The sequence below is a fragment of the Marmota marmota genome, unplaced genomic scaffold, assembly GCF_001458135.2.
Source record: "Marmota marmota marmota unplaced genomic scaffold, marMar, whole genome shotgun sequence".
Classification (NCBI taxonomy): domain Eukaryota; kingdom Metazoa; phylum Chordata; class Mammalia; order Rodentia; family Sciuridae; genus Marmota; species Marmota marmota.
In genome coordinates, this window is record NW_026000164.1 from 12,654,560 (window position 1) to 12,670,007 (window position 15,448).

The 15,448-nt window shown below is 35.9% G+C and overlaps 1 protein-coding gene across 2 annotated transcripts in view; it reads right to left on the reverse strand.

The window, feature by feature from the left end:
* Positions 1–15,448, reverse strand: part of Trim24 (tripartite motif containing 24) — a 102,706-nt gene that overhangs the window by 2,706 nt on the left and 84,552 nt on the right. For both annotated transcript variants that reach the window (XM_015493789.2, XM_015493790.2), the window contains exons 12-19: positions 10,846–11,019; positions 8,943–9,078; positions 7,192–7,264; positions 5,724–5,892; positions 3,929–4,257; positions 2,836–2,968; positions 1,534–1,608; positions 78–227 (exon numbers count right to left, since the gene is read on the reverse strand). In XM_015493789.2, the coding sequence (XP_015349275.1) occupies positions 78–227; positions 1,534–1,608; positions 2,836–2,968; positions 3,929–4,257; positions 5,724–5,892; positions 7,192–7,264; positions 8,943–9,078; positions 10,846–11,019 (1,239 nt within the window). The remainder of the gene's footprint in view (positions 1–77; positions 228–1,533; positions 1,609–2,835; positions 2,969–3,928; positions 4,258–5,723; positions 5,893–7,191; positions 7,265–8,942; positions 9,079–10,845; positions 11,020–15,448) is intronic.

A 15,448-nucleotide genomic window follows, 5' to 3' on the forward strand; every position in this document is an offset into this window, starting at 1 on the left:
TTGGTTTCTGTATACATTTAGAAGGGGTCTGGGCTAAGATGACTTCCATACATTGCTATTTCCTCTCCCCACCTCACCTCATTGAATTCAGCACAGTTTTGAAAGATCAGTCTAAAATCAGCTACAAAATCTTCAGGTTTTGTGTACAAGAAATAATCTTCTTGTAGTCTTTTCTTGATAGTTGACAAGTCCATTGGATTTTTAATTATTTTGTAATAATCAGGCACCTTCAAAATAAATGAGATGTTATAATACAATAACTGACTTCTACCTGGTCCTAAATACACTGTATAAGAAGGGATATAAAATTGAGATTGTTTTCATTGCTCTTCTCTATACCATTTTGTCACTGGTAAAAAAACCTACACAGTAACACACTACTGCATTCTACACATTAGGAAATGTTCTGTCACTTTTTCCAAAAAATTTAACCAATATTTTTATGAAAAACTATTTTCACATATTCCCTCTTGAACCTTCTCTTCTCTATTCTCTTTTTTATTAAGCAAATAACAATTTCTAGAGAATTACTAGCTGAATGGCATGATTTTACTGCATACCATTATAGCAAGTGGTAAAGAAGGGTTTAATCCCCAGCTTGTGGCTTAGTGGTATGATCCTGCATAAGTTACTTGACCTCAAAGAAACCTCAATTCTTCATATTCCAAATATGGATAATCCTAGCAACCTCATAGGACTGATATGATTATCTGTCTGTCTGTCTATCTATCTATCTCAAGAAAAAGGCGGTTTTACGGTTGCAGCTGTAAGCCAAGATCATAAAAAGCACCAATCTGGTGTCAAAAATTTTAAATCTGTACTGGCATTACAAGCCTTTTTTGGGTACAAAAACCCCATAGTCCTGAAGTATTTATTTCCTTTTTCTATCTTAAGTTCTCAAAAGTCGTTCTCAAGAAAAGAGATGATATTCACTAAACTAGTTTTCTTTGCATTAATTTTTTCAATTTTCTAAATTTTAAAAACAAATTTATTATGTTTAAAAGAAACTTCAGATATCATAGAATATATTTTGGGTAGTGAACCTTTTCCAGCACTCTAAAAGAATGCAACAAAGTCATATCAAACTTTCAATATGAACCTAGTTGAAGCCAATGATTAATATACATACATATCTCCCCTCCTTTTTTAAAAAATGTGTTGGTTAAAAGTTCACTTATTACTTAAGTATAGACCTATAAATCAAAATGAGTACAGAAAATGTGTGTGTGTGGGGTCTTTACCTAAAATGTGAAGTTTTATCCCCAACAGTTTAGAACATATGCCTAAACCTTCTGAGATACAAACAGAAATCATCTGCAAATAGTAGGTAAGCTAGGTGAGATGAAAAGAACGAATACTTGAGAAATGATACTTAAAATGTATCTATTTAGGATCAAAGCATTCCATACGTATAAAAATTTTAAAACTTGGATTAGATGTAAGAAACTATTGAAAAATAGCATAGAAAGTACATTTCATGAATAAAATTTAAAAAATCATCCTATTGTATAAATATGTACCATTAATACTTACAGTTAGAGGAACAGGGTCTTGAAAAGCCAGGCTCATTTCATGACAGTAAAGAAATAAAAGGAGGCGTTCACACTTCTAAGTAAAAATAAACAAAAATATAACACAACAATAGTCACAGCTTATTTTCCTTAAGCATTTCATAGGTCACCAAGTACCAGATTAACAATTAAAACCTGATGAATACAGGAAAAACACTGAATACTGAAATCTTGCTTTCTTTCCCAATTAGTAACTGTAGTGTTTGATAATTTAGGATATACCTAATGTTTGAGATATTTTGTTCACTGTAATTAAGTGAACAAAAATAGTAGCACTAGAAACCCATTTGAAGTTCTTTACAATGAATTCCACTAATCCAGTTTGGGTACTGTGAATTAGCAATCAATAAAGGAAGACCATATGGCTATTAAGAGATCCAAAGGTGCAGCATTTTCTTTTATGTGTCCATTCTTTTTTGGCAGGGGGTGGGGTGGGGTACTGGAGATTGAACTCAGGGGTACTTGACCACTGAGCCACATCTCCAGCCCTATTTTGTATTTTTTTTTTTTTTTAGAGTCAGGATCTGACTTGCTTAGCACCTCAGTTTTGCTGAGGCTGGCTTTGAACTCGTGATCCTCCTGCCTCAGTCTCCAGAGTTGCTGGGATTATAGGCTTGCACCACTGTGCCCTGCTTGTGTGTCCATTCTTAAGGCCCCTTGAAAGCAGATGGTCCCATTGCAGGCTCTGCCACTTCTCTGCTTATGAGTTTATCCTAGTAAACATTAGTGTTGTGAACACTTGTTGTGTAGTGCCAGCAACAAGTGTTTCTGCCCTCTCATGCATGTCCATTTCCATACTGTTTTCTACTTCATAATTTAGCAAAGGACATTCTTAGCCTAACCTAGTAGCTTTAAATATTAATTACAGATAAATATATAAGCTGGCTTTGATACAAATATAGAACCCACTTGGTGAAAGAACAGAATAATTTCTAGGAATAGAAAAGCCCATCTCAGTGCCAATTCTCAACAAATTCTGAGGAAGAAGACTTATCTATGGTAGAAATGAAACAAAATATTTACTCAAAGTAGACTAGATTTAAAAGCCCAAGATCTATAAAAGAGAAGATATTTATCTTGTTCGGAGACACTATTGTAAGCTTCTATGTTGTGTATGTGCATGTGTTAGTCTGCCTTTAAATATTTAAGATTCCTAATCCTTTTGTTAAAAGAAATTCCTACAGAAAAAAGAAATCAGTTTAAAATTTAATGCACTAACAAAAAGTTGTCTATTACTCTAAGGCTGAGATGCTCAAAGACTTACCCTTTTATCTATTGGTGTTAATTTAACAAGGCCTTCGGTTTTCCTTTTTTCTGAGTTGTGACTGGGAGCATCACAATCATATTCAACTTCTGGCTTAGATAAGTCTCGGCAGAAAGTACAAATCCACTCTCCACTGTTGGGTAAAGGACTTTTGAGTTTCTATTGCATCATGTTTCCCTTTCCCACCTCATCTTACATGCCATCTATGACAGACTTGGCATAAATTTTAATCACTAAGATTTATCCCATACTTACTAGGTACAAAGCACGATGTGGAAAGAGAAAACAGCAGAAATGTAATGCCATGGCCTAAGTCTAGTTAAAGTGTAGTTAAAGAGGCATGAAATTCATACATGCAAAAAAAAAAAAAAAAAAAAAAAATCTAAAGTAAATAAAAATTTAAAAAAGTAAATAAAAGTAAACAAAATTTCTAAAAAATCTAAAGTAAATAAAAATAAAAATAGGGCTGATATGAGGTGTAATTAGCATTTTTACTCAGAGGATTCAGGATAAAAGAAAAACCCTCGGAAGAATGAAGGAATTTTGGATTGGGCAAGGACAGGAAGGGACTTGGTGGTAGGAAAGATGGTGGAATGAGATGGACATCATTACTCTAGGTTCATGTATGATTGCACAAATGGTGTGACTCTACACCGTATAAAATTGTCCTCCATTTGTGTACAATGATCGAAATGCATTCTGCTGTCACGTATAACTAATTAGAAAAGAAAAACTCTTGGTATTATTGTTGCAACTGGCAGTTTGAAAGGACTGTTAATATTTTTCCTTATAATGGACTAGGTTTTGAGAGAAGCACAGGGCATAGGAGACATGGTATGGCAAACCTGAGATTACTGTTAGGGATTTTGAGGACATTTGTGACAAGTGAAATTTCATTTAAGTTTTTACACAAAGGTTTTATGTTATAATAATCATTAAAAGTTGATTACTGTTATTATTTTATTATTTTGAAGTGCTAGGGATTGAACCTAGGACTTCAAGCATGCTAACCAAGCACTCTACCACTGAGCCCACCCCAGCCCTGTTGCTTTTATTTATAGTGAAAGAATGTGAAAAGGGAGTACTTTCTTACCTTGGAAAGTTTGTCAATGTGGGCACATGACAAGAAAGATGGAAGACTTTGGGACACTTCTCACAACACAGAAGTTCCCCTCCGTTTTGACAAACTGCACACCAGTCCTCATTGGGGTCATCCTCCTTCCTCGTCTCTCCAACATGAAGAGGCGACTTCTGGGAGGCATCTGACCACTCGGACTTTCCATTTGAGGAACTTTCCTGGTGGAGTCCAGGCTGATCTCCTGTGCTATCAGGGGCATCGGATCTTAACACAGTTTCCTCAGAAGCAGAGTTCTGACTGCTATTTAAGAGTAGGGAAGTAAGTATGCTTCTTGGATAGTTCGTCTGCAATGAGAGAATACAGAAAAAAAAAATACACATATGCATGTATATACATATATATACACACAAATGTATTTTATTTTGAAATTGGCATTTTTGCATTATATATGTATATATGATTTTTTTTACCACATATATGTATGTGTAAATATATATACACACACACATGAATGTTTTTTCAAAGTGGCTTTTTTGTATTAGCACAACTTCAGTTTTGGACTATAGACTACTCTCATGGGCACCTGGTGAGTACCTGTGAGAATAGGACATGTTTACCACTAACTGTATTAGTCTCTAATGAGTGGATAATGGGCATAAGGGAAGTGGATAACAGTCTGCTGATGGCTAAAGAAATTAGAGACTAGGTGAGTACTGTGAAAGAATCACATGAACTGTAAATATAATGTAACTTTTTGGAGCTGTTACTTCAAATTATACCTAAGACACAAAAATTATACCTCTAAGACGATTCTAAATTTTGTGTTGGATCCTAGGATAGTGCAGATTTCTGATCAATGTTCTCTCTTTTAAATGTTTTTCTAAAATTTCAAAGTAATAAATGTATATATAGTTAACAGAACTCATTCCTTGGAGGCAACAATTTTCAAATTTATCTTTTTTCCCCCCTGAATTTACGTTAGTTATTTCATTTTGTTGTTGATTTTTGAGATAGGGTCTTGTTATTTTGCCCAGGGTGGCCTTGAACTTCCATTTCTCCTGCCTCTGTCTAGGCACACACTACTGTACCCAGCTTACCACATTTCTAAATAAAATGCTCTACGACAATTTCTTGCATTTCATTTTTTTTTTTTTTTTGTAATACTGGGGATTGAACCCAGAGGGGCTTTACAACTGAGCTACAACACCAGCCCCTCCCCCTCAACATTTTGAGACAGGGTTTCACTAGATTATAGGGTGCCACTGTGCCTCTTAACAGTTTTTACTAAGCATCGCTTTATTGCTTTTTCAGTTGGTAGAAGCCAGTATAAATGTTTATAGCTAGCATCTACTCCAAATGATCTATCATAATTGGCTAAATATTCTGAGATTCAGAATTTTTGCTAAATGTGAATTCAGATTATATTTTGATTATATCAGTTTTTAGGTACTACTATATTCAGGTGTTTGTTTCGTCATTGTGATTAAGTAAATATTGTCCTGGGGAACCACAAAATGTACTATTGACTATATTCTCTTATACTTTTTGTTTTTACTAGGAGTTGGTTATTACTTTTTTTTTTTTTTCATTTGCTATTTTTCTAGGCACCCATCTCTATGCCAATCTCTGTAGGGTAGATGCTTTAATACACTTCAAACATTTTTCTCCCTTTAGATACACCCCTGTGGAGTCTTCTGTCCTTTTGCTATAGACTGTTCTGCAGGAGCTACTATACTAAAGACTATGTTTTTTTTTTTTTTTCTTTTTACCCCCTAAGTATGAGTAGTATTGCAAGCACTGATGTAATTACATTTTGAGGCCTAGATTCTTCATCTGATTCTTGTTTAACTATAACAACAGGGAAATCATAATTTTCAGGTGGTCCACTGTTTTCTTGTTTTATTCGGATTGGCTCCAACATGACCACTGGGACTTTGTGTGTAGAATCAGCTCCTGCTGGTTTGCTGGAAGAGCCAGAGCTATAAAGTATAAAAGGGGGAGAGAAAAAAAAATTAAAAAAAAAAATACTAAAAAATATCACATCAACTACACTACAAAAATAGCACTCTGGAAAAATGCTGTATCTTCACAACAAAAAGTACTTTATATCAGTAATAAATGATGCATAACTGAAATGTAATTGCTATATGAACACATTTCATTTATGATAAAAATGGTTTACATATTGACTTATCCAAATAGTTACATTTTATATATGGAAGGACAAATAGAATATGGCTTAAAACTGACTTCAAAATTCTGAGGGTCTATAAATGGGCAATCAGATTTGGTATCTTTGAAGTAGTATCATTTTGTGAACTTTCTTAGTTCCTTTTCTAGTCAATGATAATGAGAACTTGAGGCTCTCATTAAGAATTTGTTGTCAAAGCGTGAAGACAAGAAATCATTTGTTGGTGTTCTGCTACTTAAAGAAGTTAATTGAACAAAAACCTTGTACAGATAGCCACAATGTTCTCATGAATGTGTCTTTCATTTAAGAAAGTTAAAAACTGGGTTCACTAGGACCAATTTTTAAACATAAAGAGGGGAAGAGTATAAAATATATTAACAATTTATTTTCCATGGGTAAAATAGCAGAATTAATGTTTAATCACTAGAAAAGTCACAGAACACTGAAATTAGTATGAAATTATTATTTCCTTTACATAAAATTTTATGTGGTGCTGTCATACCAATTTTCCTTGTTATTATGATAATATCTTATATATTTTCTTATTGTTAATATAAATATAAAGGTGTACTTAAATATGAAACAAAGGTGTACTTAATCCTTTATTAATATTAAAATCATTAAAATTTTAATTAAAGATAAAGAAGCTGTTCAAAATGCAGTGAGTACTAAAACATACTGACACTGGCAAAAGAAATCTCGTTACAGATTTTATGTATAGTTGCCCTCCATATCCGTGGGTTCCACATCCATGGATTCAACCAACATGTGGATGGGAAATATTTTGAAGAAATAAACTGCATCTATAATGAACATGTATAGACTTTCTTTTTGGTCATAATTCCCTAAACAATACAGTGCAACAACTATTTAAACAGCATTTACATTGTATTAGGTATTATAAGTAATCTAACGATAATTTAAAGTACACAGGAGGATACATGTAGTTTATATGCAAATACTATGCCATTTTATTTAAGAGACTTGAGTATCTGCAGATTTTAGTATCCTCAGGAGGATCCTGGAAACAATTTATCATGGATACTGAGGGACAATTGCACTAGAGAATATGGTTAAGTCTATTTACCTTCCTCGGCTCCCAACGCTGGAGGCACTAGGTGAACGTATTGGGGGGTGGACACTAGTCATAGTAACAGGTCCTATGGAGGGGAAATCATACACATTCATAAATGAATTGATAATTAAGTATTGAAGTCCTGTTTAACATGCTCACTTGGCACCACAATGAAACTGGGAACATGCAACAAAATTCGATGAAACAATAAGCACTTGACAAAATCCAAGAGTAGTCTTTTATGTCTTATTAGAGCAAGATCTTTAACCTCGGCACTATTGACTTTGGGCAACAGAATTTTTTGTTGTCAGGGAATGATTTTGCTTTACAGGATGTTTTGCAGCATCTCTGGCCTATACAAGTTATGAATTGCTAGTAGCAACTCTCCACATGTTACAACTTGGAGTGTGACAAAAAAAAATTTCTCCAAAACAAGTATGGTAGCACATACCTATAATTCCAGCTACTCCAGAAGGCTGAGGCAAGAGGATTGCCAAGTTTAATGATAGAGTGTTTGCCTTGCTTGTTTGTATATGCAAAGCCAGGGGCATTTTAACACTGAGCTATGTCCCAGCCCTTTTTCAAATTTTCAAATTTTGAGACAGGGTCTCCCTAAGATGCTGAACTGGCCTCAAACTTGCAATCCTCTGCCTCAGACTCCCGAGTAGTGATTACAGGTGTGCTACTGCACCTGGCAAAGAACAAACATTTTTGTTTAATATGTTTTATTGGCCATATGTATTGCCTCTTTACAGAATTATCTATTCACAAGTCCTTATTTATTTGTATAAACTTGTCATGTGGTAAATAATTTCTCTGCTATAATTTATCTTAAGTTTATTAGTTTAAAATAGGTATCTCCATTTAGATTCTGTAACTGTCTTATATTCATGTGACTGGTGAAAGAATAATAGATTCTTCATTTCAGTTTAAAACACCCATTATGCCTAGGTCTCTAGGAGTAGTAATAGAGGGTTTTGCTCTCAGAAGAAATGAGTAGATATATTATTCTTTTTTTTCTTTCTTTCTTTTTTTGGTACCAGGGATTGAACTCAGGGGCACTTGACCACTGAGCCACATCCCCAGCCCTGTTTTGTATTTTATTTAGAGTCAGGGTCTCACTGAGTTACTTAGCACCTTGCTTTTGCTGAGGCAGGCTTTGAACTCATGATCCTCCTGCCTTAGCCTCCTGAGCCACTGGTATTACAGGCGTGCGTCACCATACCCGGCAAAATTAAATATTCTCAAACACAAAAAACCCACCAAAAGACTGAGGCTGCTCTATGTGTCATCACTAGGAAATTTTAATGGGAAAATCACATCCTAAAGAAGATCACATCACGTTCAACTTAATTTATTAATAAGTACAATATTAATTTTCTCCAAGAAGTGCTATAATGCCTATAAATTTTATTGAAATTGAGAATATAAAGAAGTTTCACATTTGCTTCCTTCATTGTAAGTATACTAATTTTAGATAGTACAAAACAAAACAAAAACACAGCTATATCTTAATCCTTCATCAAAAAAGGGGTGAAGGGGGCTGGGGTTATAGCTCAGTGGCAGAGCACTTGCCTAGCATATGTGAGGCACTGGGTTCAATCCTTAGCACCATATGAAAATAAACAAATAAAATAAAGGCATCCTGTCCATCTATAACTATTTATATATATTAAAAAAAGGGGGAGGAGGTGAAGTAATTTTAAATCCTTAAGAATAAAAACTAGAAAGACAATTATAAAATCAAAAGATGTATATTTTACCTGCAAGGCCTGGAGATGGCACTGATGAATTTGGTGATTGCACAGTTCTGTTTGAGGGTGGTCTTGGCTGGCCATGATCTATGGTAGCTTCTTTCCTCACCATATTGTCTAGCATAATAGTACTTGAGCAATCAATCTTATAAGAAAAGAAATTATTTCTGGGCAAACTGCTCTTGCAAGATAAAAGCAAAGTTTATAAGAAAACTTCAATAACAATTACTATCAAACAATAAGACACATAAATATAACATTTGAGAAGTTCTGATTGATAGTTCTCCCATAAACAATCCCAAATAAAAATTTTCACGCTTTTTACTATTCTACCTTGGCAAATAACTGAGGATATACTATTGTCCTCAGTTATACCAGGAGTTGGTATGAGAAAAAAGTAATATCATGTGTGATTCACACTTTAAAAAATAGCACAATTTTATATTATTGCAAATCTCTTTAATATCTGCTTTAAAAGTGATGAAACAGGTTCTTGTATCTGCTTCTGCATTCAATCAGTTGTGATTTGTGGTTTTGGTTGAAGAATATGAGAAAATCTGGTCTCAGACAGGACTTTGAGGATGCTCAGAGTTATAGTCTGTGGCCGTTTAAGTCTGTGGCCCTCAATTTAACAAGTGATATTCTGAGTACGTACCATAGAGATAAAATAAGTCTACATATCACATAGTTCTAGAGCACCAGGCTCACTAAGTACACTACTATTTTTTTAGGAACAACAAAACAAAAAGCATTCCCTTTAATGCAACAGATAATTAACACTGCTTTCCTAATCCTTTACCAGACTAAATACTGATAAATTTCTAATTAAGAGTTTAATGCTTTAGATGCAAATATTCTTCCTGCCTAAACACACCAAATTTCCCAAGAATGTTTTTGTGATTTAAATCCAGTTCAATTCTCTAACAGTTCCAACTTTTCTTAGAATTCTACAAGGGAATATAAGGGCATAGATTGTATAATTAATTAATTTGCTTCTGCACCTAGAATAGTGCAAATTGTGAAGCATCCTTGGTAGAATTAAGAAAATAGTCACTCCAACTCAAGTGAGGTACTTCAGTTGCCCAAGACCAGTACACAAAGGGCCACCTGTATGAGGAATGCAGAGGAAAAGACGGAAGGACAATTTTACTTCCTGAGATCTGCATTCCTTGGGGGAGAAAAGATGGGTACCTCAGGTCTTTCATATTTTAATATTCTTTTGGCAATACCTTGGCCAATACTTTTCAGACAGAGCAAGAAGACCAGAATGACTGAATTTGTTGTATCTTTAACAAAAGGAAAGTCATTTACATTGTGTAGTAATCCTAAAAGCTAAATAAAACAGTGGAAATTAGAAAAGTGAAAATAAAAGAATCAACTTATATGGCAGCGATCTATCTACAGAATATTGGAAATATTTTTTTTAAAATGTATACTGATCAAAGTTAAGAGCTTAGAGAGTGAATATATTAAATATAAAGCAAGTCAGAGGAAATTTTGCACTGTGCAGCAGAAAATATTTTGATTTCTATTACTAAACTTGTCTTGTCTCATCTGATGTCTTAATATATAACATCCATCTCTAGCTACCCTTGTTTTAATATACCATATCCCAGACATTCAACTTGCCAGTCTTTCTTCTTATATATTTACTTTTCTCCTTTCCCAGCTTTGATTCCATTATCATTGTTATCAATCATTTACAAACACCTTTGACTGCAGTGCCCTGAAAGGCATTCTGTTGTATAAATGTTCACAACTTTTATTAACCGCTGTTATAATATTTTTAAGAAATAAACTAACTTCTAAAAACAAAACAACCTATAATCCAAACATATGCCAGTTACTGAATCCAAATTAACTGGCAATTTCCAAAAGAGGATGTTGATATAAATTTTCTGTGTATACTTACATCTGGAAGAGAAGGAAGATTGTAAGAACCTCCCACTGGTGAGCTCAAATCGATCATGGGTGAACCAAAAGTCTTTCCATCGTATCCTGCTGCACTAGTGATGGTAGGGCTGGAGGGAGTGGAGGACGTGCTGCTGGCAGTTGATGGGGTGGCCTGTCCACTGCTGATCTGCCACTACAGAAGAGAAGAAAACGGACTATTGATAGATAGGCCTACAACAGGACATGTACTGATCACTCTAACACAAAATGAAGTAAAAGACACATTCTGGTGTTTGAATTCACATGTAATGTTCTTTTGCCCCCACATTTTTATTGGTGCATTGTAGTTGTACATACTTAGGGGATTTGTTGTTACACATTCATACATGCATACCTGTTGAGAGCCACAGCCAAGGGGCCCCAGCAAACTTCTAGCTGCCAGCACCACCAGCTGCCATCTGATGATTGGCTCACAGTGGCCCCAGCAGAAGGGGCCCCAGCAAACTTCCAGCTGCCAACTGATTGGCTCCTCTGCTGTGATGTTCATTGGGTTGTTTCCCCGCCCTTTCAGACCACGGAGCTGCTCATTAGGGGACTTTTTTGGCTCCACCCATGCGACCCAGCCAATTGGCCTCAAGAGCAGGAGGAGTGGGGGAGGTGGAGAGGCTTGTGGGAAGCCGGTGGTGGCAGTTGGGCTCTGAGGATTTTCTTGAAGAGCTGTGTGGTGCGGTGTGTGTGTTCTAAAAATAAAGTTCGTTTCTTTTGACAAGTGGCTCCTGAATTGTGCCCAGCCAGACTGTGGCACACACCAATAAACAATATTATAATTTGGCTAGTATCACTCCCCAGCACTTCCCCTCCCAGCCTCCCACATCTTGGTCCCTTTTCTCTACTGATCTCCCCCGTTTTTCTTTTCTTTTTCCTCTCTAGCCATCACATGAGAGAAAACACAGGACCCTTAACTTTCTGATTTTGACTTATTTCACTTAACATGGTCTCTATTTCCATCCATTTTCCTGCAAATGGACATTTTATTTATGGCTGAATAAAACTCCAGTGTGTATTTCTTTATCCATCATCTGTTGATGGACACCCAGGCTGGCCCCATAGCTTGGTTACTGGGAAATGTGCTGCTAGAAACATGGGTTTAATTTTTCAGGGTGAATACTGACAAGTGGTATAGCTGGGTCATATGATGGTTCCATGCCTAGTTGCCGCAGTCTGGCTGGGCACAAATCACTGAGCCGCCACAAAAGCACTTGTATGTTCAAACAGGAAACTTTACTGCCCGAACTCCACCAGCACTCCAGGCACACTCCCCGGGAACTCCCCCAGCTCTCCACCGGGCTCCACCCCAACTCTCTCAGAACCTGAGAGAACTCAATGGGAACTCCAAAGTAATGGGCGCCTGAGGCAGCAAGAGCTGCCCTATTGCAAAGCAATAGGTCTAATTGAAAGCAAAGGTCTAATATACAACTGAATACACAGCTTAACTAACCATCATCATCTCAATGGCTCGATGGCATCACCTTTCAACCATTCCCTCTGGCAAAATGCCAGGCATCATTCCGACTGGGCTGTGGCCCTCAACACCTAGTCTTTTGGGGAACCTCCATACTGACTACAATCTCATCAATAGTGTAGAAGTGATCCTTTTTCTTTTCTTTTCTTTTTTTTTTTTTTTCACATCCCCAACACTTTTTATATTTTATTTAGAGACAGGGTCTTGCTGAGTTGCTTCATGACCTCACTAGTTGCCAAGGTTCGCTTTGAATTCGTGATTCTCTTGCCTAAGCTTCCCATTTTCATTTCTTATTCAATTCTAAAGGATAATTTTGCTGGATGTAGTAATCTTGGTTGCCACCTGTTTTCTTTCAGAGCTTGGTATATATCAATTCAAGCCCTCCTGATCCTTTTTCTTCACATCCTCTTCAGCATTTATTATTATTGCATAATTGATGACAACCATTCAGAGTGGCATGANAGGAAACTTAAAATGTATTAGGGAAGTTATTTTTGACCAATGATGCTTTTTGAGTATTTGTTCCCCTACCAGTCTAGGCTCTTCAGAGCTGAAAATTGGACTGGAGAGGTTTTAGGACTTTTTTCCTTTGTGTCCCATTGTTTTCCATCGTAGAGAACTATGTTAAGGTTTTTGAAAGGGTAAAGATAGTTTAAAGAATTTTTGCTATTTTTAATTTTTTTTTTTTAAAATTCATGCTTTATAATTAATTAGTGGGCAATGGATGTCTTAAAAATATTATCATGGGTATAATTTGATTCAAAGGTGACCTATGTCTTCCAAATAGAAATGGCTTTATTAGTTTTTCAGCACATAACTGAATCAAATTTATAGTTCTATATTGATAAATATTACTGAGTTTTATATATTCTTTTGAGATTGTAGCTTATATATGTAGACTTTATGAATATCTATGTAATTGCCCATTTTAACTCTATCTTTTGTTAACTGCAATTAATTTTTATTAAAAGTGTAAAAAAAAAAAAAAAAAAAAGAAGAGTAGTTAGCAAAGATTTTTCTCCCATTCTGTAGGTTGTCTCTTCACATTCCTAATTGTTTCCTTTGCTTTTAAATTTGATGCCATACCACTTAGTAACACTTGGTATATGAACTTTAAGAGTTCTACTGAGAAAATCATTGCCTGTGCCTCTATACTGGAGTGTTGGCCCTACATTTTCTTCCAAAAGTTGTATAGTTTCTGGTCTAATTCCTAGGTTTTTGATCCATTTTGAGTTGATTTTGGGGCAGGGTGAGATAAGGTTCTAGTCTCATTCTTTTACACATAGATAACTAGTTTTCCCAGTACCATTTTTTAAAATGGCAGTCTTTTCTCCCATGTATACTTTGGCACCTTTATCAAGGATCAATGGCTATAGGTGCATGGGTGTTGAGAGCCACAGCCGAAGGGGCCCCAGCAAACTTCCAGCTGCCAGCAAACTTCCAGCTGCCGGCTGATGATTGGCTCACAGCGGCCCCAGCAACATCTAGCTGATTGGCTCCTCTGCGGTGATGCTCATTGGGCTGTTTCCCTGCCCTTTCAGACCACGGAGCTGCTCATTGGGGGACTTTTTTGGCTCCGCCCACGTGACCCAGCCAATCGGCCTCAAGAGCAGGAGGATTGTGGGAGGTGGAGAGAGGCTTGTGTGGGAGAGAGAGGCTTGTGGAAAGCCGGTGGTGGCAGTTGAGGCTCTGAGGGTTTTTCCTGAGAGGCTGTTTTGTTTGGCGTGTGTGGTTCTAAAAATAAAGTTAGTTTCTTTTGACAAGTGGCTTCTGATTGTGCCCAGCCAGACTGCGGCATATGGGTTTGTTTCTGTGTCTTCTACTCTGTTGACTGGTCTGTGTTGTCTGTTTTTAGGCCAGTACCATGCATTTTCTTTTTTTTTTTTTTGTTACTATAGTTCTTTAGTATAATTTGAAGTCAGGTATTGTGATGCCTCCAGCATTGCTTTTTTGGCTTAAAATTGCTTTGGCTATTTGGGTCTTTTATTCTATTTTTTTTTTTTTTAACATTTATTTTTTACCTATAGGTGGACACAATACTTTTATTTTTACGTGGTGCTGAGGATTGAACCCAGTGCCTCATGCATGCTAGACGAGCTCTCTACCTCTGAGCCACAACCCCAGTCCGGGTCTTTTATGCTTCCAAGTGAATTTTAGGATTGTTTTTTCTAGTTCTGTGAAGGTCATTGATATTTTTAATGGGAATTGCAATGAATCTGTATATTGCTTTTGATAGTATGGCCATTTTAACAATATTAATCCTGCCTATCCATGAACCTGAGAGGTTTTTCCATCTTGTTTCTTCTTCAATGTTCTGTAGTTTCCATCGTAGAGGTCATTCACCTCTTTGATTAGATTTATTCCTAGATATTTTATTTTGAGGCTAATGTGAATGGAATTGTTCTAATAATTTTGCTGTACATAGCAGTTTTGGTTGACAGATTTTTTTTTATTTTTTTTTTCAGGACTTAGAATGCATCATTTCAAGCCCTCCTGGCCTTTAGAGTTTGTGCTAAGAAATCAAAAATGATTCTTAAAGGCTTACCTGTAAATGTGACTTGACATTTTTCTCTTAAAAGCTTTTAAAACTCTATCCTTGTTCTCTGTGTTATACATTTTAATTATAATGTGTAGTGGAGAGGTTCTTGGATCTTTTCTCTTTGGGATTCTAAGTGCCTCCTGTATCTGGGTGTCTATCTCATTAAATATGCTGATGATATAGCAAGGACAATCTGATTATACATACAAACATACAGACACACAGAGCATGAACTTCTCAAATAAAAATTTCAAATGATTGGATTAAAATGAATGTCATAGGGTTGGGCATATAGCTCAGCTGGTAGAGTGCTTGCTTGGCATGCATAAAGCCCTGGGGTTCAATCCCCAGCATCACACACAAAAAAGTCCTAAAATTATGGGATAAACATCATCTTTATTTTGGTCTTGATGAACAAATTAAACCAAAATCACTTCATGAGCTTTTAGCTAAAAAGGCCATTGACACTGAGATGGTTTTTATTTTAGCATAAAAATTTTAGAAAACATTTTGATCCAAAGACATCAAGAATATAAATAATAAACCACATCATATCTAATG